This window comes from Phacochoerus africanus, chromosome 14 (assembly GCF_016906955.1).
Source record: "Phacochoerus africanus isolate WHEZ1 chromosome 14, ROS_Pafr_v1, whole genome shotgun sequence".
Classification (NCBI taxonomy): Eukaryota; Metazoa; Chordata; class Mammalia; order Artiodactyla; family Suidae; genus Phacochoerus; species Phacochoerus africanus.
In genome coordinates, this window is record NC_062557.1 from 2,456,723 (window position 1) to 2,484,639 (window position 27,917).

Genomic DNA, 27,917 nt, shown 5'->3' on the forward strand with positions numbered 1-27,917 from the left:
ACAAGTTTCAGGGCAGCCAGACTCAGCTCCGGAAGTGACCAAAGCCCGCCCGATACAGACAATATGAGATGGGGCGGGGGGGGTGTCCGAGGCGTTACCACCCGCCCCCAGCCCCCGCAGCACAGGCCGAACTGAGCTCTGGCTGGGTCCTCCCGGCCGCCATCCCATGGTCACCAGATCCCTGAGCACCCCCTCGGTTCTCCCTTCGATCCTGCAGGAACCCTTCCCCCCCACCCCCGCCCCAGGTGTCCAGCGGAGCTGGCCGAGCTCCCTCCTCGGGGGATCGATCGGCTGGCAGGCGACGCGCGGCCGCAGCTCCCGAGCCACTGCCCCCTCCCCCTCCCCGGCTACGCAGGACGCGGCCTCCGAGCAGCGTCCTCGCGGTTCCGGGCCGGCCAGACTCGGCTCCCGGCCAGCCGAGGAGGCGGAGAAGCAGCAGGCCCTTCCGATCGCTCCTGCCTTGCCACTCTGAGTTTGGCGAAGGCGGGGGGCGGGGGGTGGGGGGGTGGGGGGGGAAGCGATCCCAGCTTCCACGGCCCGCGGCTCTGGGCACCCCACCCCGCCCTACTCCTGCTCCTCCTCCGTCGCCTACTACCCACTCCAGCGCGCACTTAACCCTCGGCGTGCCGCGAGGCCGGGAGGGGGGCGGGCATTGGACTTGGGGGAGGGTGGGGTAGCAGTTGCGCTTCAGCTGATGACCACTTTGGGGTTCGCCTGGCGGTTTTTATTTTGTTCTCGGGTTTGCTGCAGCAGCCCTTGATTGAAAAAAGGAAAGAAAGAAATCTGCCCTGTGTGTGGGCCCCGCTGGGTTCGGGGGGCGCAACGAAAGCACCCAAGAGCCAAACTCAAGGGCGGGCGTGGAGGGGCGAACCTCATAGGTACAGGAGGTCCGCGGGGAAACCTTGGGCAAACGAACCCCAAATGAAAAACACACAGCACGCCGAGGCCGTTGTGTGTGCGCGGCGGCGGCGGCAGGCGATGGAAGCTACACCAAAGATCATATTTGAAATATGGATCCTGGGGGCGCATATCTCCAGATGGGGGGAGCCCTGCGACTGGGCATGGGCCAGGGGTGGGGGTCGGGGGCTTGGTGAGCTTCTTCCGGCGAACCTAGGAAGCTGCTCTGACGTTGGGAGGGGGTAGACCAGCCAACGTCGTAGAAAACGACGAGTCCCGCTTAGGCGCCTGCGACCCCCCGCGTACCGCAATGCGGAGGCGCGGCGCTGTGGGCGCCAATGTGGCCCCAAGGCTGGCCCAGGATGGCCAAGGAGCCATGGCCCCACCGCGCGCGGGACTCGTTCCCTCCCCTCGCACCCTGCCCCGCCCTCCCACCTGGAGCCGCAGCTCTGGCCCAGAGCGGCCCCCTTTAGACAGACGCGGGACGTCAGGGGCCTCGCCACCCTCATGAAAGCTGACCCTTCTGGGGCAGTTCACAAAGAGCAGAAATATGGGGGTGGGGACGCAGAGGATGGAGGGGCGCCCTTAGGGACAAAGCCATTCCCAGGGGAGTGTGAACGGGGCATCCTTAGGGGCTCCCACACAGCCTCCCGGCTCTCCTCCCCCACCACACACAGTCCTACCAGGTCAGCTCCCCCAAAGCCAGCGCTAAAATGCAAAATTACATACTCCAGAGATAAAGTCAAAGAAAGTTCCCCTAAGAACAGAGGAGAGAAATAAGCTCTTGTCAAAACCTGGACAGATTTTGTAGTCGTTGCTAGTAAATTATCTCAGCTATTTAAAAGCTGCTACCTCTGGGGGCTTTGAAAAGCCACACTAACTAGAGAGCTTTCTTATCTGGGGACTGGCCCGGGAAGTCACAGGTGTCCCCTTCCAGGCAGAGCCCAGAGCTGGGCTCCTGAGGCGGGCAGATGACATCTCCTGGCAGAGAGCATCCACTGAGGAAGAGAGTTTCTATAAGAAGTCGTTTGTCTCCCCAGGGTGCACCGATCAGGCCCCTTGGGGACCCTGTCAGTGACCACCCTCGGGTCCAAGACCATTAAAAAGTTCCTGACTTCTCCAGGGTCTGCTCTTTTGGTGGTTTGCCCTCCGGGCGGGAGCCTATGGCTGGACAAGATAGCATCACTTCTCTCTTGGGGCCCTTGAAGGCCCCCGGGGGCCCCAGGCTGAGGTGGCACCCAGGAGGCTTCTGCCCCTCAGTAGAACCCAGGGGCACGATTCGACCCTGGCTGGGAAGGGCAGAGTCAAATGCACAGACCCGAGACACCTCGGAGTTCCCCGAGGGGCTCTGCAAAATCCTGGATCGGAAACAGTGGCCCCAGCTGAAGGCTCTGGGAATCCCAAATGTAGAGCTCCACTCGCCTGCAACCCCCTGGGAGGGGTCAAGACAGGGGTGGGACGGTAGGGAAGGCCCCAGGGGAGATTTCCCATGTTGGGGGCTCGGAGGACGCATCAAGGGAGCTTGTAGGGGCTCACCGTTTCCCACGGCTCAGATTCTGCTTCTGCCTCCTGCGGGCAGCCCATTCGCGGTCCCTTGGATCTGAGCTTCTCCTTACATCCGCTGACAGGTGAGGGTGGTCTAGGGCCAGGCCAAGAGGTGAAGCCAGGACTTGGGAGTCCGCCTCTCCCCACATCCGCCCAACCTCCACCAGGACAAAATAAATAACCACGAGAGTTCCCGCGTTCGGCGGGTGCTTGTGTATTTCGGCCACTTAGCGCAGAAGGGCTGGGAGCGGAGGCGGCTGGGGACCCCCGGGGTTTCTCAAGAGCTCCGGGGCGTCCCCTCCCGCAGTCTTGCGGAGCCTGCGGCTGTTCGCACGGCCACACCGGCAGCTCCAGAAAAGTTCCGCCGTATTGGCCGGCAGGAGACACACTTCTTCCCCAGCTGGGCAACAGGCCCAGCCCGGCTCCTACGCAAACTCGCCGTCGGGGCACCAGGGGCCACGGCGTGGCCCCCGACATCCAGAGCGTGGGCCCCAGAGGGGCGCGGGCGGAGCGAGCAAAGCCGCGGCCTGCGGAGGCCGACGCCCCTGGCGGCGTGGAGGCTGCAGCGGCTGCTCGCCCTCCCTCAGCGTCCCCCTGCCCAGGACGCCTCGGAAACACCCATTGGAAAGAGATTTTCCGGGGGATTTTCTAGCAAGGGGGCGGGCGGAGTGTCGGGAAGCTCAGACCCTACCCGAACGAAGGGACTGCCCAGGACAAGGTAGCTGCAGACCTCCCGACTGACAGCGCCGACGACAGCCTGGCAGTTGGCAGGTTCGGCTTGGAAGGGTGACTGCTGCGCTGACAGCGCTTCCCCCGCCAGCCTCAGGGACCCTTCCCCTTCTATGGTTGAGTTGTCCCACACGAGAGCTCCTCGCCCTGCACACGAGTGTCAGGACCAAGCCCCAACACAGCAGGAGGAGGAAAACCTTTTCCTGTGTCCCCCTCCTAAAGAATTCGCCTCTCCCAGCTTCTATAAACCCAGAGAGCCCCCCTCTCCAGGACTATGGGCAGTCATCGCCCCCACCCGGGCTGGCTCGCTAAGCTTCTCGGGGAAATCTTGGACTTGCGCCTCAAGCTTGTCAGAGGGCAGTTGCTGCAGACCAAGCCCCTTTCTGGGGCATCCCCAGAAAACGACCCCCACCCTCAGAACCCCTCCAGGGGAGGAGGCACGCGGGCCTTCTTGGGCGGTGGCTGCCTGGGCAGCAGGAGCCGCCGGGCTGCGAGAGCTGTGAGGTGATAGTGAAACAGTGGAGTCAACGTGTGCGTCCTTAAACACCAGACCGTCTCCAGGCTTCTCTCGCATTCCTCGGAGAAAACGAGCCCCGCGCACGCTTTGGGGGTTCGCTTCCGCACCTCGCCCCTCCCCCGCTCGCTGGAGCCCCCGCGCAGTCCCCACCCAGCATTCCGGGACGTGTGTCAGGGCGGGAGCGGAGACCCGGATGGCTCTTTGCCCGCCCCCCTCGCTCGTTCCACTCTCGCTCGGCTTTTGCTCCTTTCCTTTCTCCTTGGACGCTCAGCCAAGGGATTGCGCAAGCTTCCTGCTCCCGATCCTTCAAGGGCCCGGAGCTGGGGGCCCGGACACACCCCCGTGCAGGAGCGCTCCTGCCCCCGCCACTTGAGCCGCCCTGCCCTCTCCCCAGGCCCCCTCATTCTCCATTCCGACCCCCACAGAGCTCGCGGCCCCGCGGGCGGCGCCCTCCGGAGGCCGCGTGGGGCGCAGCAGCTCCCCCAGCCGGACGCTGGAGCGGCACGCCGGAACGCGCCGTCTCGCCGCCGGAGGTGCTAAACTTCACACTCGGCGGCTTCTTGGGCCGCGTGGGGAGGGCCTCGGCTCGGCTGCGGCTGCCACACGAGGAGCAGGGAGTGCGACTTCGTGACGAACGCTTGTCTCCTCCGCGATTCCATTCACCTCCCCTTCGTGCGGCCCTGCTGTGCCCTGCTTAGATTCGACCTCTTCTTGGCCTTCCCCGCTCCACCTTTCGAAGCCCTTCTCGTGACCCCACGAAGTACCCTCGGGCCCCCAAGCAGATCTGGACAGCCTCTTCGCCCCCTCTCTGTCCTCTCTGCCTCTGCAGTATTGGCCGAGGGGTGGGGGTGGGGGGATGGACATCCGGCCCTCGCCCCGCCAAGGAGGGAGCCCAGAGTAAACTAGGAAGCTGTCGAGATCCAGGGTGGGATCGGAAAACCCTCTGGTAAGGTTCTTGAGAGCTAAGGGCCCAGGCTGCCTGCTCCTCTAGCCCCTTTCTCCTCTACCTCGCTCTCCCGGGAGAGCCTTTGCATCCAGCCCTCTCATTCCTCCCCGCCCTTTCTCTCCCACCCCTGGCCTTCCAAAACGCCCCTAGCCTCTTGGGGCGGGGCCGAGCGGCGGGGCACAGAGGATAGGGGCGCGAGCTGCCCCTGCCTCAATTACGCCCCCTGCCGGAGCCCCCCCCCCCCGCGTCTGCACGTGACGCAATTGGGTGCAAAGGGAAACTGCAGTGGATGCTTCCGTGGCCCCCGGCAGGGGTCCTGGGGCAGTGGGCGCTGAGAACTGGAGGCGAGGGGGCTGGCGGAGGCGCTGGGCCGCAGGCTAAGGGTCGCCGCCTGATCCTCGCGGCCCTGTCAAGCTCTCCACCACCCCCTCCTCCGCCTTCGGCCGACACACCTCTCCAACCCGGTCCCGCTCCCTCCCTCCACTGTCCCTCTCCCAGGATCGCGGATCCCTCCCTCTGCACCTCTCCGGAGTCCTCCTCCTCCCGCCCCCCCCCCCGCGCCCTTCCTCCCGCCCGCCCCCCCCCCCCCCGCCCCACTCGCCGCCCAGGCCCGGGGCCTCCGGTAGGCCCGGCTGCGCCAATCCCGGCCGCGGCCCGCCCCCTGACGCCGAACAGGGCCCAGCGAGGCCCCGCCCGCTGACGTCCGGATTTGCATGAGTTCTTGTGCAGCCGCGGCCCGGGCTCAGTTGTCTGAGCGAGTGCGAGCCGGGAGCGGGGCAGGCGCGGGCAGCGGCGGGCGGCCGGGTTGTGCTGGGCGAGCGGCGGCGGCGGCGGCGGCGGCGGCGCGGGCGGCGGGGGCGCCTCGGCCGGAGCGGCAGCGGGGCGCCGGCGGGAGCCAGCAGCGTCTGCAGCCGCGCTGGCCGCCCGCGCCCCGGCGCGCTCCGGCTCGGCCATGGAGCTGCCAGCTGTTGGCGAGCACGTCTTCGCGGTGGAGAGCATCGAGAAGAAGCGGATCCGCAAGGTAGGGCGGCGCGGGGGCGGCGGCGAGGCGGCGGGGGAGCGGCAGCGGGAGCAGCCCGCGAGGAGGCGGGGAGGGGGTGGGGAGGCTGCGGGCCGGAGCCGGGGATCCCGCGGAAGCTGATGGAGTGCTGTCTCTTCCCCCCTCAGGGCAGAGTGGAGTATCTGGTGAAATGGAGAGGCTGGTCCCCCAAGTAAGTAGCGGCCGAGGGGCGGGGGAGCCCGGTACCGAGGCTCTGAGCTCCAGGGCTCCGGACCCGCCGGGCTGGTGGGGTGGTGGGGGGAGCGGACGGGAGGCGGGGTGGAGATGGGGTGGAGGGAGGAGGGGGTGGGGAAGTCGGTGGCAGGCACTGGGGAAGCCGAGCCGCCGAGCCCGAGCCCGGCGCCCTGTGTTGTGCTCCGCTCTCCGGGAAATGCCATCACTAATTTATGCACTAAAAGGAGCCGGAGGAGCTGGAGAGACGCGGGGCTGAGCCGGGGAGGCCGGCGGAGGGAGGGAGGGCGCAGGCACTGACTGATGTGCAGCAGAAAATGGCTCCTTTCCCCTTTCCCTCCACCGAACGGCTCCATATTGCAAAACCAAAAAAAAAAAAATTAAAAAGCGACGAAAATGCAATTGTGTGCCTCTTCCCTCCTAGTGGTGCAGGGAGAGGGGAAAAAAAGGCAGAAAATGTTGGGAACTGTCACTGCGGCGCTTTTGGTGGGGAATTTTTTTTTTTTTAATTTGAAATGCGAAGGCACCGGATGGAGACAGACGCGCAGGCACACGCACACACACACTCACACAGAGAGAGAGAGGCATATTTTTGTGTTGCTGAGTATTTAGGGGTGCTTGCCCGTGACAGCGGGCTCCAGGGTCGCGAGGGGGTTTGGGGGGGCTGCTTGGCTGACGGTGATCGGATTAGGGGTCAAATGGAGAATGGCTGAAGCCCTCACGGAGACCCGGGCTGGGGCGAGGAGGAGGGGACTTGCGACTTTGCATTTCGGCTGCTTTGCACGCAGGGTTCCTGGTGAGCAAAGTGGCTTTGGAACATGTCGCAGTAACATGCTTAAAATTCTTGACAACTGCAAAATAAACTGCTAGTTTCATTTTCCTTACCCCTCCCCTTTCTTCCTGCCCTTGTGTGTTTATTTTGACTTGGGGAGGGTGTATCAGGGACCGTGTTTGGCCTGCAGAAATTTACCCTCCCCCCCCACACACACACATCCACAGCTAAATAGCTTTCGGTTCATGAAGACAGAGTAAGGCTTTATGTCATTCCCCACCTGGAGGCCAAAAAGCTGGCTCGGGTTTTTTTGTTGTTGTTGTTTTGGGGGTTTTTTTTGGGTTTTTTTACGCTGTGTCCCCCTCCCTTTTCCCTTGCAAGATATAACACGTGGGAACCCGAGGAGAACATCCTGGATCCCCGGCTGCTCATCGCCTTCCAGAACAGGTGAGCGTCCCCCAAGCAGCCGCCTCCCGCAGCCGTTGACCGTATATGGGAATGGGAGAGTGGGCCAACGTTGCCATAAGAAAGGGGGAAAGGGCCAGGAGGGGGGCCGGCGAAGTCCCCTCCCCCCGACGGGCCTGAACGGGCACCGCTGGGGCCTCGGCTCCTCTAACCAACGTCCTTGGCGGTTGCTGCAGCCCGGGCGTGGGGGCGGGGCAGGGCCGGAGAAGGAGAGCCTGTGTTTGGGGGGAACTGCGGGAAGGGTGCATTCGGATGGCCCCACTGCTACGTGGGATAGTTGGGGCGCCGGCTGGTTCTCTGCGGGGGCCCCCCACCTTGGAGCCCCACCCTCGGAGCCTAGGTGTTGCTTTTCTGCAGCCACTGGCCACTTGGCAGGGACAACTCTCAGGGCAGCTCCAAGGGAGCTGGCATTGTGAAACCGCCGGACGTCACGGAACTGAACTTAACCTCTTGGGAACTGGAGAAAAGTTGACAAGGCCCTAAGCTGCTACCCTCACCCCGGGCGAGCTTGGGATTGGCAGGGGGCAGATTCTGCCTCGCTCTGCCAGCCCTTCACACCTCCCACTAGGCTGCTTGGTGGGTCTGGCCCCATTCTCAGGACTGGGGGAGCTTGGCCCAAAGGTGTGGGATGGGCACTGCCTGGTGGTGGAGGGGTGGCTTCTTGTGAGGGGCTCATCCTTGTGCGCACAGATGCTTGTCACGCTGCAGCTGCTGCAGCTGGATTCACCGCCCGGTGGCTGTGGTTCTCTGTTTCGGAGAGGACAGAGGGGGAAGGGCGAGCGAGGAGGGGAGGAGCAGCAGGAGCCCGCGGAGCCGGGCCACCCCGCTGCCTTCCATCCCCCTCCCCTTTTTATTTTGCATTATTTCCTGTGGCGCGTTTGGCGCTAAAACTGTAAACTCTAGACCCTTGGAAGAGCGACCAGCGGGGAAGTTGCTCTCCTGCGACGCAGGGGGGCGCCGAGAAGGGATCCTGCCCCGGTTCCACCTGGGAGTTCACCACCCTGTAACCATGTCAGCGGCTGATGCCATGTTGCATAATGGGTCCCCGAAGAATTAAAACGCAGGCTGTTGCAATGCCATGCAACTTCGGGGTCAGGCCTCGGCCCCGGGCCCCCAAGCATGGTGGAAATCCCCTGGGTGAGCCCAAAAGTAGGGGGGGTTTCTAGGGTCGCTGGAGAGCGGGTATCTGGCCCAGGAATGGGCTACAACTTGGGCCAACGCTGGAAAGGCATTCCTTTCTTCCGTGGAGAGCTGGGTACTGCTGGGACCATCCTCCCCCCCACCCCCCACCCCCGGTCTCCGGTCACCGGTCACCGTCCACCAGGCCGCAGGCGGAAGCCTGGCAGCTGTATTGACCGCCCATGGACTTTATTAATAATTTGGAAATCAAGGAGGCTTGGAGTCCTGGCTGGTCGAAGAGGCGGTGCTTCTGCACGACGCCCCCGCCTCGCCCCGCCCCGCCCCGCCCAGCAGCTCCGCCCCGGGCTGCGCTGCTGCCGGTTCACCAGGTGGCTGCGAACCTGGCCGGGCCCTGGCCTCGGCGTCCGGCCCCCGCCCCCAGCCCCTAATTGGCTCATTTGCCGCTGTGTAAACAGGGCCGCAGCCCCTCCCCCTGTTTAGTGCCTGGCCTTTAAGAAAACGAGTCCTCCCTTCTGCCGGCGGCACTCGTTATCTGAATCTTAATGAGGTCATTAGCATCCCGTGCTTCTGACGGGGAGGCACCGGGTCGACGCACACCTCCTTTGGACTTGTTTGCATTCCCTGGACCCCCGAGCCCACCGCACTTCGTGCAGAACCACGGGGCCAAGGCCGTGGGTGCAAGCTGCCAGCAAAGAGGCAGGGCTGGGGAGGGGGCGGGGCAGTTCAGGTGCGGACAACCGAGGCGGAGGAGCCCTTCGGAAAGGACCTCTTGGGCTGATAAGGGTTGGTGCGAGCGAAAAGCAGGACTCTGGGACGGCACTGAGGCGCCCAGCTGGCGGCAGAGGCGACCTTCTGCCCTGAGTTCTTGATCCCTCCGGGTCTTGGTGGCCCGGCTGTTCACTGAAGGGGGTTGAGGGGCTTCACCACAGGTTGGGACGTAGCAGGAAGGGAGATGACCCTGAGGCTAACAACGCTGCCCTCTGTTCCCTCTCCCCAGGGAACGGCAGGAGCAGCTAATGGGATATCGGAAGAGAGGGCCGAAGCCCAAACCGCTGGTGGTGCAGGTGAATATGCTTGCTGGCCCTCTGGGGCCCGCCCGCCCATCTTGCCCTGGATATTGCCACCCGAGCTGCCTCTAGGCCAGGAAGATGGGGGGGGGGGCGTTCCTCCAGGGCACGCAATTCAACTTCCTTTCATCTTGATCTCCCACACCCTGCCCCGCCCCGTCACCTCCCCCCATAAGGCAGCTACCCACCAGGGAGGGGCTGAGACATTCCTCCTGATGCTGGAGGCTTGCTCTGGAGCTGGCTTTATCCCTCCTCTCACCTCCCCCTCCCGTTCCACCCCATTCCCCCAGGTACCTACCTTTGCGCGTCGTTCCAATGTGCTGACCGGACTCCAGGATTCCTCTGCAGACAACCGCGCCAAGCTGGAGCTGGGCGGTCAGGGCAAGGGCCAGGGGCACCAGTACGAGCTCAACAGCAAGAAGCATCACCAGTACCAGCCGCACAGCAAAGAGCGGGCGGGCAAGCCCCCACCACCTGGCAAAAGCGGCAAATACTACTACCAGCTCAACAGCAAGAAGCACCACCCCTACCAGCCTGACCCCAAAATGTATGACCTGCAGTACCAGGGCGGCCACAAGGAGGCGCCCAGCCCCACCTGCCCGGACCTAGGCGCCAAGAGCCACCCCTCCGATAAGTGGGCCCACGGCGGGGGGGCCAAGGGCTACCTGGGAGCTGTCAAGCCCCTGGCTGGTGCGGCCGGGGCACCAGGCAAGGGCCCTGAGAAGGGTCCCCCCAATGGGATGACGCCGGCCCCCAAAGAGGCGGTGACGGGCAACGGTATTGGGGGCAAGATGAAGATCGTCAAGAACAAGAACAAGAATGGGCGCATCGTGATCGTAATGAGCAAGTACATGGAGAACGGCATGCAGGCCGTGAAGATCAAATCCGGTGAGGCGGCGGAGGGCGAGGCGCGCTCCCCCAGCCACAAGAAACGGGCTGCCGAGGAGCGTCACCCCCCCGCCGAAAGGACTTTCAAAAAGGCCGCGGGGGCAGAGGAGAAGAAGACCGAAGCGCCCTCCAAGAGGAGGGAGGAGGAGGCGCCGGGGGCCGGGGACCCGCAGCCCCAGGAGGCCGGCTCCCGCAAGCTCTCCCCGACCAAGGAGGCCTTCGGCGACCAGCCCCTACAGCTCACCACCAAGCCCGACCTGCTGGCCTGGGACCCCGCCCGCAGCACACACCCGCCCTCCCATCACCACCACCATCACCATCATCACCACGCCGTCGATCTGAATCTCGCCCACGCGCGTAAGCGCTGCCTCTCGGAGACACACGGCGAGCGAGAGCCCTGCAAGAAGCGCCTTACTGCGCGCAGCATCAGCACCCCCACCTGCCTGGGGGGCAGCCCAGCTGCCGAGCGCCCCGCAGACGTGCCCCCAGCCGCCGTCCTCCCGCAGCCGGAGGTCATCCTGCTGGACTCAGACCTGGACGAGCCCATAGACTTGCGCTGCGTCAAGACGCGCGGCGAGGCCGGGGAGCCGCCCAGCACCCTCCAAGTGAAGCCTGAGGCCCCCGCGACCCCTGCAGTGGCAGCTGCGCCGGCAACAGCGGCAGAGAAGCCTCCGGCTGAGGCCCAGGACGAGCCCGAGGAGCCACTGAGCGAGTTCAAGCCCTTCTTTGGGAATATAATTATCACCGACGTCACCGCGAACTGCCTCACCGTCACGTTCAAAGAATACGTGACGGTGTAGCGAAAGGGCCTCGAAAGGGAAAGCGCCGAACCCGCCAGGGCTTAGCACCTGGGGCCTGGGGGCGGACTCCTCCTCTCTCCAACTGCGAGAGTTCCCGGCCCGGCCCCAGCGCGAAAACGCCGGAAGCCGCGGCAACCGCGTCCCTCCGTCGGGTCCCGGCTGGGGCGCCCGGCCGGCGCTGGCACCGTCCACGCCGTGCCTGCGGGTCTCGCCCACCCATCTGCCCCCATCCCCTCTCTCGTGGACCTCCGGGACTGACAGGGCAGCCACTTGCAGAGGTCTCAGAGTTATAGTATTATATTTTAACCGTGCTAACTTGTCAAGTGCAGACTTTACTCCCGTTTGTACGTGGTGTTATTATTGAAATGTATTGTTTGAGCTCAAAAGGCCCACCAACCCCTTCGGGCTGATATATATATATTTATTTGTAGGTATTTATATATTGAAATATAAAAACCTAGATTTATGGAGTTTCCTCTAGATCATGTTATATTCTATATCAAACAAACTATTTTCTGTTGACCTTTCTACCCGTTCATTCAGTATTTCGGTTTATTTCATTTCCTCTCCTTCCAGGAACTGCAATACCAGTAACCTTGGTATATATTTTTTGATACTGTACACATGGATGTGTTGTTTCTATGTGCAAAAAAAAAAAAAAAAGTTTGTTAAAAGGCTAAACGAGCTCTCTAGAAACTGCTGCTACTAGAAATGTCTAAACTATAAGCTTCCAATTATTACCTGCTTGAATGTAAATATTAAATGGAGATGTTGAAGGTGCATTTTCGCTGTTTGAGATTAGCTTAGAGCGAACTTCGGAGGCTCGGGAGGCGGCTGGAGCCCTCTCCCCAGCCCACTTCCGCCTTAGGTCTTGCTAGGGGGTGCAGAGGGGGTAACCTATCGCGTCCTGAGCTCATAAAGCTTTGCAAAAGCCAAATGAACTGGTTTCGCGGGCACAGGCGCCCGCACCCGGGGAGTGACCCCGCTCCCCGGAAGTCGAGAGGCTCTGCGAAGGAGAGGGGAATTCCTGCGGGGGGGGGGGCGAGTACTGGCGTCACCCCCGCCCCCAGGGCTTTCGGGTCTCCGCTGCCCACCGCACTGGCAAACCCGGGATCTGCGTATGGGGGAGGGGTGCGCACGGGTGAGCTAGCGGCGCGGAGAAGAGGGTGGGGCCAGCCCCCTGCCGCGCCGCCCAGCACCTGCTGATCTTTGCCCCCCACCCGCAGGGCCCAACACACCCTGGCGCTGGCCCCGGTGGGGCAAGGGCGTTCCTTCTTAATAATCCCTGCCCGGTAAGGCAGGTTCAGCAGGGAGGGAACCCTCCCACCCTCTCCAGCGTCCCTTGCTGGCATCGCTGGCCCCGCCCCACCGAGGAAGCTGCCGAGGCTCTGTCTCTGCCAGGCTCTCTCCCCGGAAACCACCAGCCCAGAGGCTGCTACAGGAGGCGCCTCGAGCGCGGCCGGGGCAGGGGGCGGGGGGGCTTCCTGCGAGGTGGATGGAGAGTGGGAGGAGGAAGAGGCCTGGCCAGCAAGGCCTGCCCGACCCCATTTCCTCAGTAGGCAGGGAGGCGTGCGGGGACCCCATCTCACCCATTTTGCTTTGGGTGGCAAGTCTGGGGCCCTTGGTTTCCCCAAGCAGGAAGGGGTTAAGGGTCCCCAAGGGGCGAAGGGACCCGGCCGGCAAAACACCGAGGTCCTGCTCCGCTGGGCCAGGAAGCCCGACCCGGGAATGCCGCGGCCTTGGCCGGCTTTCAGCAGGCACAGCGATCTTCCCCCTGCGTGGGGTGGCCGAGCAGGGCCAGGGGCCATGGGACTGAGGGCCTGGTGGGCGCGGGATTGCTCCTGGCCCCCAAGCCCTTTGAGCGCCCGCCTTTGGCTGAGGGCCTGAGTCTGAGGAAGAGGTCAACACGGTTCATCATGGGGGTGGGGGGGGGAGAGGTGGCCAGAGAGCACAGCATTGGGAAGGTCAGGGGAAGAGATACAGGGCCAGGAGGGCGGGAGGCTTGAATGCGGACAGTGTGGCCAGTGTTGGCTGCAGGCCACCAGTGGCTGGAGGTGGGGGAGGGGAGCCCAGTGGGGGGAGGGGAGGGAGGCAAGGGAAGTTCTGGGGGAAAAAAAAAAAAACCGTTGGGAGTTTTCTAAGCCCTGGCTTTTGTGAATTGTCCCTCCCACTACCCCCATCACCCCAGCCCCCTTTAGAGTGAGTTAAACACTCCCCCTCCCTGCTGGATGTAATGAATGCCCTTTGCCACCCTGGGAGTGGAGGGAGGGGTGATCTTGACTGCTCCTGGCAAACTGCCTGTTCAGCACTAGAATTGGGCCTGTCCTTCACTGGTTGGTACACAAAGGCACATGCCAGGCGTGGATTTCGTCTCCCTGTTTTTCTGGTAGAGGAGAACTAAAAAATCGGGAGTGGGAAGGGGAGCCCCTTGCTCAGGTCTACACAGTTGGTTACTTGGGAGGGAGCCTTAGCCCCTAGGGGTGCCCCTCTGGCTCAGCAGGTGGTCCCTGACTGGCTCAGCCTGGGGAACAGGGAGGAAGGTAGAGGATGGCACTGTTTGAGTGGGCAAGGAAGGAAACCAGGCCACTACCGTTTGCAGAAAGGTGGGGCCTGCAGGTGGCCGGAGGCCTTGAAAACTGGGCCTCATGGTAGACCTCCTGGAACGGGTCTTCCCAGGAGGGTGGTCCTAGGAAGAGCTTGGAACCTAAGGTCAGAGCCAGCAATGGGACAGAGGCAGATGGATAGGTTGAGAGGAGCTGCGGAGATGCCCAGCTGGCACTGGACTTGAGTGTCCAAGGTTGCTTCTGACCCAGGAAAGACAGGACTCTCATTGGCTGGGCTCCTCGGATGTGCCAGGGGCCACTTGCAGATCTTGTTCCATTCAGACTCCTCGGGCATTGATGGTCCCTGTGGGATGAGATTCAGAGGTTCTGATGGCAGAACAACTTGTCCAGGTCATGTGGCCACTGCCCAGTTCTGTACTGATTCTAGAACCAATCAGGAGGTCTGTTGTCACCCTGCAAACTAGTACCCCACAGCGACTCACTACACCAAGGCTCAGGAACACTCCAAGAGGGCCAGGGGAGCATGGGTGCAGGAGAGGAGAGTCCAGGAGCCCCAGTTCTCGCGGGTATGGGAGGTGCCTGTCAATGCCCAGCGCTCCACAGGCAAAAGGTCCTAAACCCTCTCTTTGAGCCCAGGTTTAGACATGAAAAAGAAAGCAGGAAACTGGGCTCTTAAACCTGCACACTAGGAAATCCTAACTTCTCTGTTTTGTTTTTGTTTTTTCCTCCAAATGAGCCTTTCTCATGGGGCTGTGCATTGAGCATAGAGGCTAAAGCTAATTCACTGCAAAGAGAAAGGCACTTGTGTATCCACCCATGCCTCAGAGGCTGGTCCTTTCTGCACCAGCCAGGTCCCAGACCCCAGCTCTGGTCTTCCTGTAGCCTGTACCCCCTCCCCCAACTCATTTCACAAGAGTCAAGTTCAGCCCTTCAGTGTTCATTTCATCCTTGGATTCCACCAGGGTACTTTGGAGCTAGGGATGCCAGACTGAGCATGTAAAAACCTAGGATGCCCGGTTAAGCTTGAATTTCAAATGGACAATATATAATTGTTTAGTATAAGTATGTTTCTTGAAAGACTTGAGATATATTAATACTAAAAAATAAAATGCATTTTTTTCTGTGAATTCAGATTGAACCGGGCATCTTGGACTTTATCTGGAAACCTTATTTGGATCCCGAATGGCCTACTTGGTCAGCCCCTGCCCACAGGGAAGTTTCAGTCCAGTACGAGAGCGAAGCTGCAGAGAGCTGAGCCGCGTGGGTCCTGTAAGGGTGGTGACCCTAGGGACGTTGAGTATGTCTGCATGGCACTGAATGGCTGCTAGATGACAGCAGGGCCCTCACCTGTGATTTAAGGTGGGGTGGGGCGAGCATGTGATGAGACCCAGACAAAGGAGTGGTGAAGATCAGACTTGGTCCCTCCACCTGCTGGCGCACCTGGGGCTCCTGAGTTGAGGCTCGTCCCCACTCCCACCCACCCCAACAACAAAGTCTCGAACATACAAGGAGGACAGAAAAGATCTGGCAGCCGTACCCACTCCCTCACCAAAATGCTTTCCCTTCCTACACTTCAGTTTCCTGAGCACCTTCAGCGATGGGCCCTGAGACTGAGGATGAACTGGGTCGGGAAAGAGTCTTGAGCACTCTGCAAAACCCTCCAAGTAAACGCATGGGTTTGGTTTTCTGTTGTTTTGTTTTGTTTTGTTTTGTTTTTTTAAACCAGGGAACATTAAACACTCTAAGTCAGATGTAAATGTCTTCTAACGACTTCTGGCAAGAGCCTCAGCTTAACCAAGGGCCAGTACCCAGTGATACCTGTGAAGTAACGGCTGGCTTTCCCTCCCCATCTCCCATCTCTGTAACCCAGGGGGCACCACCGACCCTCTGCATTCTGCCCTCACCACCTGCTTGGTGGGTTACCTGTTGACCTCAGCCTCAGTCTCTCTTCTTTACCCTCGGTCACCGAGAGTGACCTTGGGACGGGAGAGGAAAGGAACTGAGCCTGCACGTGAATAAAACCAAACCTCCTCTGTTTTTTCCCCCTTTGACCTCACCCATGGCATGCAGAAGTTCCCGGGTCAGGGATCAAACCCACACCACAGCTGTAACCAGAGCTACAGCAGTGACAATGCCAGATCCTGAACCTGCCACTAACCCTAACCCTAACCCTAATCCAACCTCATAGTTTTTTGTTTTTTGTTTTTGTTTTTGTTTTTTGTCTTTTTGCTATTTCTTGGGCCGCTCCCGCGGCATATGGAGGTTCCCAGGCTAGGGCTCCAATCGGAGCTGTAGCCTCCAGCCTACACCAGCGCCACAGCAACGTGGGATCCGAGCTGCCTCTGCAACCTACACCACAGCTCACGGCAACGCCCGATCATTAACCCACTGAGCAAGGGCAGGGACGGAACCGCAACCTCATGGTTCCTAGTCGGATTCGTTAACCACTGCCCCACGACGGGAACTCCCAACCTCGTAGTTTTTTAATCGAGTTTCTTTTAAGGTTCCACGTTGTGCTTGCAGCTCATCCAAGCAGGTGAAGACTGAAGAGGAAATTGTACTGAAGGCGGATATTCTTGGATACAAGTGTCCGTTTCCTGTGGCCACAGTTCAGAACCCCCACCCTCTGCGCCTTCCTCCCCCTCCTTTTCCCTTGCACTTACGCTGACAGCGTGCGTAGATTGAGTGCCCACTACCTGGGGGGGAGGGGGGGAAACAATTTAATTCTCATCCTCTCCATAAGGTAGGTCCTATCACGGTCACTGTCTCACAGATGGTAAAATGAAGACTTAGAGGCTCCAGTATTCCATCCAAGGGTCCAGTAAACAGAGGAACAGACAGGGGTCCTGAGCTAGCCTTGTCTGTTTCCAGGGGTCATGCTCCCAGTTTCCAGGGTTCTGCGGATTCTTCAGAGGCCAGTTCAGGTCCCACCCCCTCCCTGAGGTTGTTCTAGATTATTCTAGCCTTTACCAGGGCCAGCTGTTCCTGAATTCCTGCAGTATTTACTGCCCCACCCAACTCACCAATTGCAGGCTGCAACATCCAGGTGGGCTTGGGTCTCAGTTCTCCAACTGGACAGCATCTGGAAGGCACGGGCATGGCTTGGCTCTTTCATGTACTGCCGCAGCTCGTGCGCAGTTCCTAGAGAAATATCCTGAAATCGGATGCCTCGAGTCAGAATCCTGTGGGGTTGAGGGGCAGGGAGATTTAGGACAGTGATGCTGATTCATGCCCTGCAAGCCATTAGCAGCATCCACAAGGAAGGCCCCTTCTCTCAAGCCCCATGTCTGTGAAACAGCCGAGCAAAAAAGTTGGGGACGCAGGCTGCTCCCTTTCACCCTGCCACAGGTGGATGGCAAACACTCAGGCACTCACCTGCTCTGGGATCCTGCCGTCTCCTTGTCCCTCACCTGATCCATCTCTGGGAGTTTCAAGTAATTACGCGGTCATTGAATTGAAGGAAACAGGCCCTCAGGATGATCCTGGAATCACTTCCAGGAAGACCTATGGTTAAATTTCGGTATTTAGCTAGTGGTACATGTTACATGGTTCCTAATAGCACAGCAACCACTCATCCTTATGTATTTAGTTTTAACGTGAGGTTCAGATTAGTAGAGGTATGGGCGTGTTCTCCAACACACACACACACACACACACACACACCCCACACACTAAGACACGGCACACACTCCTCTTCTATGTTCGTGTGTGGTCTTCACATAAGCCGCGTGGATAAGGCCTGACACATAGTAAGAACTCACCAAACCTTGCCTCTAATTATTACTTCATTTAAGTGATGGAAAGTTCTCGCATCTAGGTAGGGGCAGAGAGCTGGCATTGCCAAAGGAGGCCCAAGGTGTGTGTGCACATTCGAATGAGTGTGCACGTGAGCGTGCCTCTAGGGCTGGAGGAGGGTGGTGGCAATGCAGCCTGTACTGGTAGGAGCCCCTCTCATTTGCTACCTGAGTGAAGAATCCTTTCAAAAGCGCCCTGGAGTTTAACATCGCCAAGGAGGAGCGCTGACGCCTTTCAACCTGCGCCAGGTGAAATGTAAACCTCCCTGCATTTCCTCCCTTTCCTGTTTCATCTGAGAAATTCTTCACTAATTCCATGGTATCTGGTTTCTCATTGTTTCTCTCTGCTTTAGACAGCCCCTTGGAAACTTGGGCTTCGTGCTCTGGGCCCTCCAAAATGACACCAGCTCTCCCTTCACGCCCACCGTCATCCTCCAAAACCCCTTACAAGGGGCTCTGCAGCCATCGGGGCAACAGAAGCCATAAGATCCTGGAGAGATGAGCAAAATCAGAAGGTGGTCTTGGGTGGTCGCCTCTGTAAAGCAGCATCGGAACAGAGAGCACAGGACAGTTGTGGTCCACTCCTTTGTAACAAAACGCTGAGGTGACAGGAACGGAGCAGAATAGTGGCGTGTATTCCATTCTTTGTTGAAGTAGTGCTGTTTGGGGTTGAGGACAAGGAGGAATACAGCCTGGGTGGCAGAGGCCTGGGCTATTCCGGATGCAGGCAGGGAACCATCTATTTTCCTCTGACTCTCCAAAGGAGGTGGGATTACAAAATCATGTGAACATTGGGGGGTGGGGAGAGAAGAGCCTGGCAAGCAGAATCCCTCCAAGGAACTACGGAAGTGAGCATCCTTGTAGCCATTTCCTGCTTTGTGTTTTGTGCCCCCCACTCTCCTGTCAGGGCTGAGGAGGGAGAGGAAGCACTGGGCAGGGTGAGGGAGCCTCAGGACCAGCCGTTCCTCTCAACCTTCAGGGCAGCTTCCCACCCTCTGCTCTCCTGGCACTGAAAATTCTTTATGTTTGCAAATTGCTTTTGACTCACATGAGCTATTCCTCTTGCCTGCCAACAGGTCCGGGGGTAGGAGGGAGTGACCGAGCCGGCCGCGGAGAAATCCAGGGGCAATGGCAGAGGCGCCAAGGTGGAAGTCAGGAGCCTTGGGATTTGGTCTCAGCTCTGCCACTGTCCCTTCCTGGGCCTCGGGTTGTTCATCTGAAAAATGAGAGGGTTGGGTGGCCTTTGAGTGCTGCTGGCCTTGGTGACTCTGATGCCCCCTGGGCCTCTGATCCGCAAAGAGATATAGACGGGTTGGTGCCAGCCCCTTCACTGTTCCCTGACCTGAGCCTGGCAGTGCCACTGCCGCCAAGGGCCAGAGGGTGCAAAGGATGCTGCCCGGCCCCAGCCCGGCAGGAAGAACTAGACAGAGCGGCCGGGCAGCCACTAATGTCTCCTCCCTTAGCCTTTTGCTTAGGCTGGTCTCCAGTGATGCCTAGTTCCATAAACTGGAATGAAAACAAATGTCTGCAGAGGAAACGCCAGGGGAGAAAGTCCCTGGGGCTGGTCCAGGAGGGAAACACACACAAACACCCCAAATAGTGACCCTAGCTGTGATCAGGGCCAGAGCAGGATGAGCGCCACAGCGGATGGACAGGGATACCCGGCCTTGAGCAAGGAATGGACCAGCCCATTGACAATGGGGTCATGGGCTCTTGGAAGACCGGAGCAGGGGGGGGCTATGAAGCGCCTAATCCAAGTACCCCACTCTACAGATAGAGAAGCTGAGCCCCCAAAAGACCAAAGCCAACATCAAGGTGAATTATCACTTATTCTCTACCCACAACTGAGTATGTGCGATCCGCAACGAGCAGTGCTCACCCAGTTCACCCACCATAAAGCTGGATTTATTAACAGGGGTGATGAAAACGTCGTTCAAAATTCCATGCCGTAGCTGTGAGTCTTGTGCTGCGATTGAGGGCCTTTGGTCTGGCCTCTACTCTCTGACGGCGGTTTGGGGCATAAGCCAGAGGAAAGACGAGCGGGGCTGGGCATCTTCCAGTCAGTGACCACAGGTAAGGACTAAGGCTGTCGTGGGCTCAGCTCACTGAGGTGGCAAAAAGCCTGCTAACCTCAGAGCCTTGTTAGCTCTGCATTGGCAGAAAGATGGCATCTGCTCAGCCCTTGCCAAACCACAGTGAGCCTCAGCCCTGGGTCTAGAGGGACTTTGGGGTCTATGCGCTCTCTCACGGGAGGTGACCTATAGGTGGGCAGAAGGCAGGGGGGCAGCGAGGAGAGGAACTTTCCTGCAGAATCCCTCTTCCTCTGGAGTCTGCTCTTTCTCCTGGACCCAGAGATGTCCTCAGGCTTGTGAGATGCCACCGGGAAAGAGGACAATGCCTTGAAGGGCTCCCTGTCATTAGCTCCATGCGGTTCTTCTTAGGAGTCCGACGACACACCTGGTCTTCAGCTGTGGGGCAGCCTGGTGGTGGGTCCAAGGGGTCTTGCACACATTTCAGTTCTTTGAAGAGAAAATGGTGACACAAGCCCCCAATCAAGGGAAGAGGCGGCAGCAGGGAGAAAAAGGAGACCAGGGAGGGGCAGAGACAAAGAGAGAGAGAGACAGCCCAAGGTAAGGATCCCAAAAGGACCAGGACAAAGAAACAGAGAGTGATCAGAATAGGGATAGAGAGCGCGAGACAGAAGCGGATGAGGAGAGAACCACACACAGATACGGGGAGAGACACAAAAGCCAAATGAAGGCTGGGAGAAAGCGACTGATTTAAAAACACTGCGTTAAGAGTCCCCGTTGTGGCTCAGCAGTAATGAACCTGACTAGTATCCACGAGGATGTGGGTTCGATCCCTGGCCTCACTCAGTGGGTGAAAGGATCCAGCGTTTGCCATGAGCTGTGATGTGGATCACAGACAGGGTTAGGATCCCGCCTTGCTATGGCTGTGGTGTAGACCAGCAGCTGCAGCTCTGATTCAACCCCTAGCCTGGGAACTTCCATATGCTGCTGGTGCAGCCCTAAAAACACATTAATGAGAAAGTTGACAAAATTTGCAGGAGTTCCCATCATTCCTCAGTGGTTAACGAATCCAACTAGGAACCATGAGGTTGTGGGTTCAATCCCCGGCCTGAGTCAGTGGGTTAGGGATCCGGCGTTGCTGTGAGCTGTGGTGTAGCTCACAGACACGGCTCGGATCAGGTGTTGCTGTGCTTGTGGTGTAAGCTGGTAGCCACAGCTCCGATTATACCCCTAGCCTGGGAACCTCCATTTGCCGTGGGTACGGCCCTAGAAAAGACAAAAAAAAAAAAATTTCTATATGGACTGTGGGTTATATAATAGCAATGATCCATACAACATGTCCTGATTTGATAACTGCACATAAAAATTGTCCTTAGGGGGGAAAAAAACCATACTAAAGTATTTAGGCATAAAAGGACACAAGGTCTCTAACTTTCAAATTGTTCAGAAAAATATACGGGGAAAAATATATATATACAGGGAGAGAGAGGGAACGATAAAGCAAATGGGGCAAAATGTAAATTATTGGTGAACCTAGATAAATAATATATACGAGTTTCTTTACCATTCTTGCAATTTTTCTGTAAGTTGGCAAAAAATACTGGGTTGTGACTTAAACAGAGGTCCTTGGAACCTTCCCATCTGGGTTGGGGACAAGCACTGATTGGCCCTGGAGCCCGGTGGCTGGGCAGGGAGGAACCAGAAGGCACTCCCTCGGGAGCGAGGCTGAGACCCAGCTCTCTAGCAGCTGAGAACATCTGGGTGACTTGACTGCCCTCATCACCTCCTTGAAGGTCTGTTTTCCAGCCCTTCACCCCATGACCTCGACACAAATGAACAGGGGTCCAGGTAGGGGGGCCCACAGCCACTGAGCCGCACTCCAGGCGGTCCCCGCCATCTCCCGCTCATCCTGGCTGCTCACACTGCACCGCAGATCCCAACCTTACCCTTTGGCCACGTGAGGAAGGAGGATGTGGCAGAAAGAGGAAAGAGGAAGGATTAGGCAGCTGCTCTGAGCTCAACAGTTCTGTGCCCCGGGGCTGGTGGCTCTGTCCACCAACACCCCCAGCTCCCCAAGGCTGGCTTATTCTTAGCTTTCAGATCTCCTTTTGAGAGAAGACTTTACTGATACATTGCTCCATTTATTGCCCTCTTTTTCTTCTTCTTCTTCTTCTTTTTTTTTTTTGTCTTTTTGCCTTTTCCTAGGGCCGCTCCTGCGGCATATGGAGGTTCCCAGGCTAGAGGTCTAATCAGAGCTGTAGCTGCCTGCCTACACCACAGCCACAGCAACGTGGGATCTGAGCTGCATCTGCGACCTACACCACAGCTCATGGCAACGCCAGATCCTTAACCCACTGAGCAAGGCCAGGGATCGAACCAGAATCCTCATGGTTCCTAGTAGGATTCGTTAACCATTGCGCCACGACGGGAACTCCATGCCCTCTTTTTCTTCTTTAGAGCAGGTGGCTTTGGCTGAAATTTTGATTTGTTTGCTTGTCTGCCTCCTCTTGCGGCCGGGCTGGAAAGAGTATACGCACCATGAGAGCACTTCAGTGTCCGCCTTACTCTCTGCTCTATTCCAGCTCCCAGCTCTTGGCACACACGGAGTCATCTGTCGAAGGAAGAAGCAGGAGGAAAGAGGGAGGGGAGGGGAAGGAGGGGGAGGAAGGGGAGAATGTCACCCAACCTCTCTGAGCCTTAGTTTCCTCACCAGCGAAATTGCAGGTGCCCATTCATGGCGCAGGGGCTGCGGGGGGGGGGGGGGGCGGGGGGGCTTGGAGATAGGCTTACGAATATCCTGGGATAGTCTGAGCCCCGAAGAGGCAGAAAGAAGCTTCAATTGTTAATATTGTCTCAGGCCCAAGCACAGACCGCCCATACCCGCTCCATCACTTGGTAATTAATCTGGCCACTTGGTAATTTTAACTTCATCTGGGGGAGGGTAGGTTGGAAAGGGTAAATTATTTTATCATAATATGTTTCTCGGGTTTCTGTGTGTGTGTGTGGTTTGGTTTTATTCAGTACCATGATCTGGGCACGGTGCTAGAGCTGAGGTCTCTGGCCTCTGCCCTCCAGACCTGACAAGCCAGGAGTTCTGTGAATACAGCTACACACCCTGACAGGTCAAGCGTGGGCCCAGCTCCCGGAGACCATGTAGACCCCAGAAACACTCAGTCATGCTTCTCACGAAGGGATTCTAACTGTAAAGCCTCCCCAGGCCCCCAGATCACTCTCCTCAGGGGATTCCCATCTTGATCCAGTCACAGAACATCCTAGAAAAGAGCCCTCTTTCTCAGTTCCCTGACTCTCCCCAGTGATGGGAGAGAGGCAAGGCCAGTGGAAAATAGGCAGTACATGTTTCTTGAGCAGCTGAGTTGTGAGTGAAAAAGGGAGTGAATGAAGGCAGGCAAAACTCTGGGCGCTTAGGTGAGTTTAGCTCATAATTTGGTTTCTTCCCTGCCACACATGAGACTCTGGAAAGATTGGGGAGACCCTCATCTAGGCCTGACCTTGGCTCCCCGTTCCCCTAAAGCTGGCACTACTTGGGACTGCAATGCACCAAGCAGCTTGCACAGGTGACAGTGGCATCCCAAACGAAGTGGGTCCCTCCTCAACCTAATTAGGAGAGAATCCTGTTGAAACTCAGGCCCCGAGGAGACAAGAAGGAACTCAGAGGGGTGGGAGAAGGGCTTCAGATGCACATCCACTGAAGTTTGTTTCCTGCCATCTAGCTTCCCTCGTGACACTGTTGAAAGCTCTGGATACACATGGCGCCTTGCAAGGAACACACCACACAGGCCAATTTAGCTGATCAAATCTTGGCAAGTCAGCAGGTAGGGACCATGCTGACATTTGAAACATTAAAGGCCGTCTCCTGGTCTGCTCCAGCCGCCTCCCCAGCTGGCTGGAGAAACGAAATGTGCCTCCAACTTCGGACCAGCTGGGTCTCTTGCAGGCAAGCCCTCTCTTTGTGCTGTCTGTGCCTTGTGTAGAGGGTGTGGGAATTGCCATGTCGAATGGATTGCAGACAAAGGAAGAGACCAACTTGTGACCTGGTGTCCCAAATTCCCATCCTCCAGATAAGAGTGGACAGACGGTCAGCTTTATAAATAATGAGACGGTCCACTTTATAAATAAGAAGGGACCTTCCTGAAGCACCTTGCACACTTGGCAGGTGCTGGCTGCCCACCTCTCTCCGCCCTAAATGCAGAGCTGGCTGGCTCTCTTCCTAGACTTTTGGAGGCCCACAGTGCAAGAGCCCTCCTGCCATCTCCACCCAGCACTGAGCCAGGAACATGGAACCTTCTTCAGCCATGAGACCGTTCCCATCACTCCACCTGCCTTCCCGCAGCTGCCCAGAAATTAACTCCGGCAGGGAAGAAGCCTCCTCCAGCTTTCCAATCCCCAGCTACTCCCAGAAGGAGGAGCCTCCACTGACTGACCAAGAACATACCCAGAATTCCAGGGCACAGTTGTGCTGTGTCACAGGCTGCAGGGATCCCTGCGTCTCCACTGCTCTTGACTGGTCCCCCTCACCTGCTGAAGCCTCCATCTCTCATGAGTAGGGACTGTGTCTTCGTCACCATCATTCCCCAGCACAGTGTCTGGAAGACCTGGATCAATATTTGCTGAGTGAATGTCCCCACATCCCCCCAGATCAGCATGATTTCCTGCCTGCTCATGGGATCGAGAGGTAGAGGAGGTGCTTCTAAACAACGGTCCGGAGTTGTTGGACTCTAGGTGTTGGTCTTTGTCCTTTACTGTTTCTTTTACAAAAGAGACTGCTTTTTTCACAGCTTGTGAAGCATTTTTTCTCTCTCTCTCTCTAATAATTTTCATCATCAGTTTGAATTTAGGAGAGATGCCAAAATGACACCAGGCCCTTGGATAAACACCACTGCCTGGTGCCCCCATGACCTAACAATGACAATAACTCACAATTACAGATTGCTCACTGAGCCAGGCTCCGCAAAAGTGCCCTTACATGTTTTCTTTCTTTCAGTCCTTGCAATAACCTGATGCAATACAATTATTATCACCCCCATGAGGAAATGGATGTTTTGAGAGGTCAAGTACCTGGCCCAGGGTCACAGAGCTACTGGGTGGTAGAGCCAGGGCTTGGATTTAGGTAACCTAACCATGGTGCCACACCGTTGCCATCGGGAGTCTTTGCACACAAAGACTGTCTGGCCAGGATGTCCCCCTATTGGAGTGGCAGTGTAGGGACAAACACCTACACATTAAAGGCACAAATTGCGGGGAGTTCCTATTATTACTCAGCAGGTTAAAAAACCTGACTGGGAGTTCCCATTGTGGCTCAATGGAAATGAATTCGACTAGGAACCATGAGGTCAAGGGTTCAGTCCCTGGCCCCGCTCAGTGGGTTAAGGATCTGGCATTGCTGTGAGTTGTGGTGTAGGTCGCAGACACGGCTCAGATCTGGCGATGCTGTGGCTCTGGCGTAGGCTGGCAGCTACAGCTCCAATTCAGTGCCCAACCTGGGAACATCCATATGCCATGGGTGTGGCCCCTAAAAGCGGGGCGGAGGGGGGTTAAAAAAAAAAAAAGAAACCTGACTGGTATCCATGAGGATGCTGGTTTGATTCCTGGCCTCGATCAGTAGGTTAAGGATCTGGCATTGCTGCAAATGTGACTCGAATCTGGTATTTCTATGGCTATGGTGTAGGCCAGCAGCTGCAGCTCCAATTTGATTCACCCCTAGCCTGGGAACTTCCATATGCCGCAGACGCAGCCCTAAAAAGACAATCGATCAATCAGTGAATCAAGGCACCAACTGTGAACTGATGAGCTGGTCCTGGGACCACAGAGTCATCACAAGGATGGAGCTAGAAGTCTCTGAAAGACTCCAGGAACCACCCTCTCATTTTACAGGTAAATACTATGATGCTTGGGCCCCACACGTTAGCTGGCAAAGCATCCAAGACCACAAGCCCCTCTGCCTGTGGTCCCAGACTTGTGGTGCACTCTCAACGCAGACTGGACAAGAGACAGCTTAATATGAGATGCGGCCTGCTCGAGTTCTGGTTAAGACCCAAACACCCTGGTTGTTCCACAACTGGCTCAGCCCTCTGGAGTTGAACATGGCTTTAGAGTAGCCTCCAGGAGTTCCCGTCGTGGCGCAGTGGTTAAGGAATCTGACTAGGAACCATGAGGTTGCGGGTTCGATCCCTGCCCTTGCTCAGTGGGTTAACGATCCGGCGTTGCCGTGAGCTGTGGTGTAGGTTGCAGATGCAGCTCGGATCCCGCGTTGCTGTGGCTCTGGCGTAGGCCGGTGGCTACAGCTCCGATTCAACCCCTAGCCTGGGAACCTCCATATGCCGCTGGAGCGGCCCAAGAAATAGCAACAACAACAACAACAAAAAGACAAAAGACAAAAAAAAAATAGAGTAGCCTCCAAAATAAGGGACTGCCTATTACCACATCCGCTCTACAGACCTGGCAACAAATTCTCTCTCCTGGAGGCTGAGTTTCCTTGTAGCCTCCTCTCTCCCACAGTCAGGGGCTGACAGATTTTTATTCACTGTCCTCATGTCACAATCATTCTATTTCCATGGCTACTCCATCAATGCTTAAGTTTTGGTCACATCCTCTTGGGCTGAGCTGGTGACCCTAAAAATCCTAAACCAGAAGCCCTTCCATCCTGGCCTTTGCTGCAGCCCACAACCCCAGATGAACCTGTTATATGCTTTTGATAGCACCAAGCACTTCTTCCTGGGCACTTACCAAGGTTGTAAATTATATGAGGTATGTGGCTTTTCTATTACTGTCTCCTCTCACTCCAGGCTTTAAACTCCATAAGGTCAGAAGTCAGGTCTGTTTTACCCATAAATATAACCCATAACTCTGAGCTCTGGGCTTGTCCAGCACAGAGAAGGTACCCAGGAAATCTCTGTTGAGTGAATAGGTAGGAGGGAGGACAGATGAATGGATGGATGGACGGATGGATATTGAGTGAGTAAAAAAATTCCTACATGCCAGGTTCTCAGAAGTTGAGGGATGTTCCACCGTGCAAAACAGTGAGGCTAAGGGCAGCCAGCATGGGTGCAATAATTCTTCTCCCACCTTCCTTCCCCACCTGCAAGCTCTCCAGAGCCCATCCTGGTGACTTGCTGTGAAAAGTGCCCCAGAAGGAGTTCCCCCGTAACAGGAAGCCCCTTGAGTTAATGGCAACCCCAGGCAGTTGGTGAATGGGACTGAGTTCCCTCTTCTGTTCAATCAAGTTCTGCCCCCTTCTTTCCTGGCCTGCTGCTCCAAGCAAGGTTTGGGAAGTATCCTAAGTACTGCGGGGAAAAGCAGATGAGCAGGCTGGAGCAGACAGCCTTCATGCACTTCTGGAAGGAAGCGGAGCTCCTGGGATTCCCCCAAGAAGGTGAGGAGGTGGAAGAAGGAGGTGGATGGGGGCAAGGGAAGACGGTCCATTCTTGTAGACACTGGTTTCCTACTGCTGCTGTCTCCACACCAGTGACACATGGGACTTTGCAGACACATTCCTCATGTCCTTGGTGCAGGCCCTAAAACAGTGCTAGGAACAGAGATGCATTTGAGGAAGCTTCTCCACAATCATGATGGTAAAATGGACCATAAGGACATCAACACTAACATAGAAATGAAAGGCTTTCCTCTCCGCTACTTTTCTAATCAGAGCACCTACTAAGTGCCAGGCACTTCCTATGTTACTTCATATTGTCTGTATGGCCCCATCATACAGACAAGGAACCACGAGGCCTGGAGGAATTCAGCTCCAGCAGAACCACGTCTAGTTGTGGGCCAAACTTTTGTCATGTCTGTTCCCTGCAATCTTGGAGATGGCAGACTTAGAGGTCATTCAGGTCGTCGTCAGACCTAATCAGGAATTCATTCCATCATTCCCCCCCCACACACAGTGAGCCCAGGAGTCGCAGGTCTCCCCTCTGCCCCCTCTAGGGCTCGCTGATTGTTGACTGCTGCCCCTTTACCACAGTTCAATCCAGCTTCTTCTCTGCAACTTCCTCCAGTTTCATCTGGGCTGTGCCCTCGGGGGCAAGGCTTCAAGTGATAGCAGCTCTGAAGGACACAGTGGTGGCAGGAGGGTTCCCCAGCCAGCCCAGCTGATCCCCAACCCCACTCTGCCATGGTCTGTTGAAGGTGACCTGTACCCTTGCCTTTGGCTCCTCCACAACACCCACCCCTTCCCAGCCAATGCTTTCAGAAAGGAGACAGCCTCTGCCTAGCCTGGGGTGAAAGCGTAACTTGTATTTTATCCTGGTTCTTCTCATACCCCACTCCCACCTGCTTTTTGTACCGTTCAACCAGCCTAGAAGGACTTAAGCCGGCTATAATGCCGGTCGTGGGGAGAGGGAAGGTGCTCCAGGGACAGACGGCTCTGCTCTGCCCCCTCCCTGTTAACTGCGGTGGGTGAGGGCAAGCATCAGGGAGCTGGAGGGGCGGTGGATCGGGAGGACACCCAAGCACACTCACAAGGCCAACACTGCCGACTCCCCTCCCCTCCCCCACCAGGAGGGGATGGGAAGC

At 57.6% G+C, this 27,917-nt stretch overlaps 1 protein-coding gene across 2 annotated transcripts; it reads left to right on the plus strand.

The window, feature by feature from the left end:
• Positions 1-5,493: 5,493 nt before the first annotated feature.
• Positions 5,494-11,777, plus strand: CBX4 (chromobox 4). Of its 2 annotated transcripts, XM_047757465.1 has the most exons (5): positions 5,494-5,655; positions 5,802-5,845; positions 7,019-7,084; positions 9,240-9,306; positions 9,600-11,777. In XM_047757465.1, the coding sequence occupies exons 1-5, from the start codon at positions 5,587-5,589 to the stop codon at positions 10,995-10,997; spliced, it is 1,644 nt and encodes a 547-aa protein (XP_047613421.1). In that variant the 5' UTR covers positions 5,494-5,586; the 3' UTR covers positions 10,998-11,777. The 2 variants fall into 2 exon arrangements, with proteins under 2 accessions (XP_047613421.1, XP_047613422.1); XM_047757466.1 differs by lacking the exons at positions 5,494-5,655; positions 5,802-5,845; positions 7,019-7,084 and adding an exon at positions 7,091-8,239.
• Positions 11,778-27,917: the final 16,140 nt, after the last annotated feature.

What these genes read in the sequence shown, in the direction of transcription:
- CBX4 (XM_047757465.1), top strand. Translation starts at nt 5,587, where the DNA reads ATGGAGCTGCCAGCTGTTGGCGAGCACGTCTTCGCGGTGGAGAGCATC. An exon ending in AGAAGAAGCGGATCCGCAAG is followed by an intron (nt 5,656 to 5,801) that starts GTAGGGCGGCGC and finishes TTCCCCCCTCAG; the next exon opens with GGCAGAGTGGAGTATCTGGT. An exon ending in CTCATCGCCTTCCAGAACAG is followed by an intron (nt 7,085 to 9,239) that starts GTGAGCGTCCCC and finishes CCCTCTCCCCAG; the next exon opens with GGAACGGCAGGAGCAGCTAA.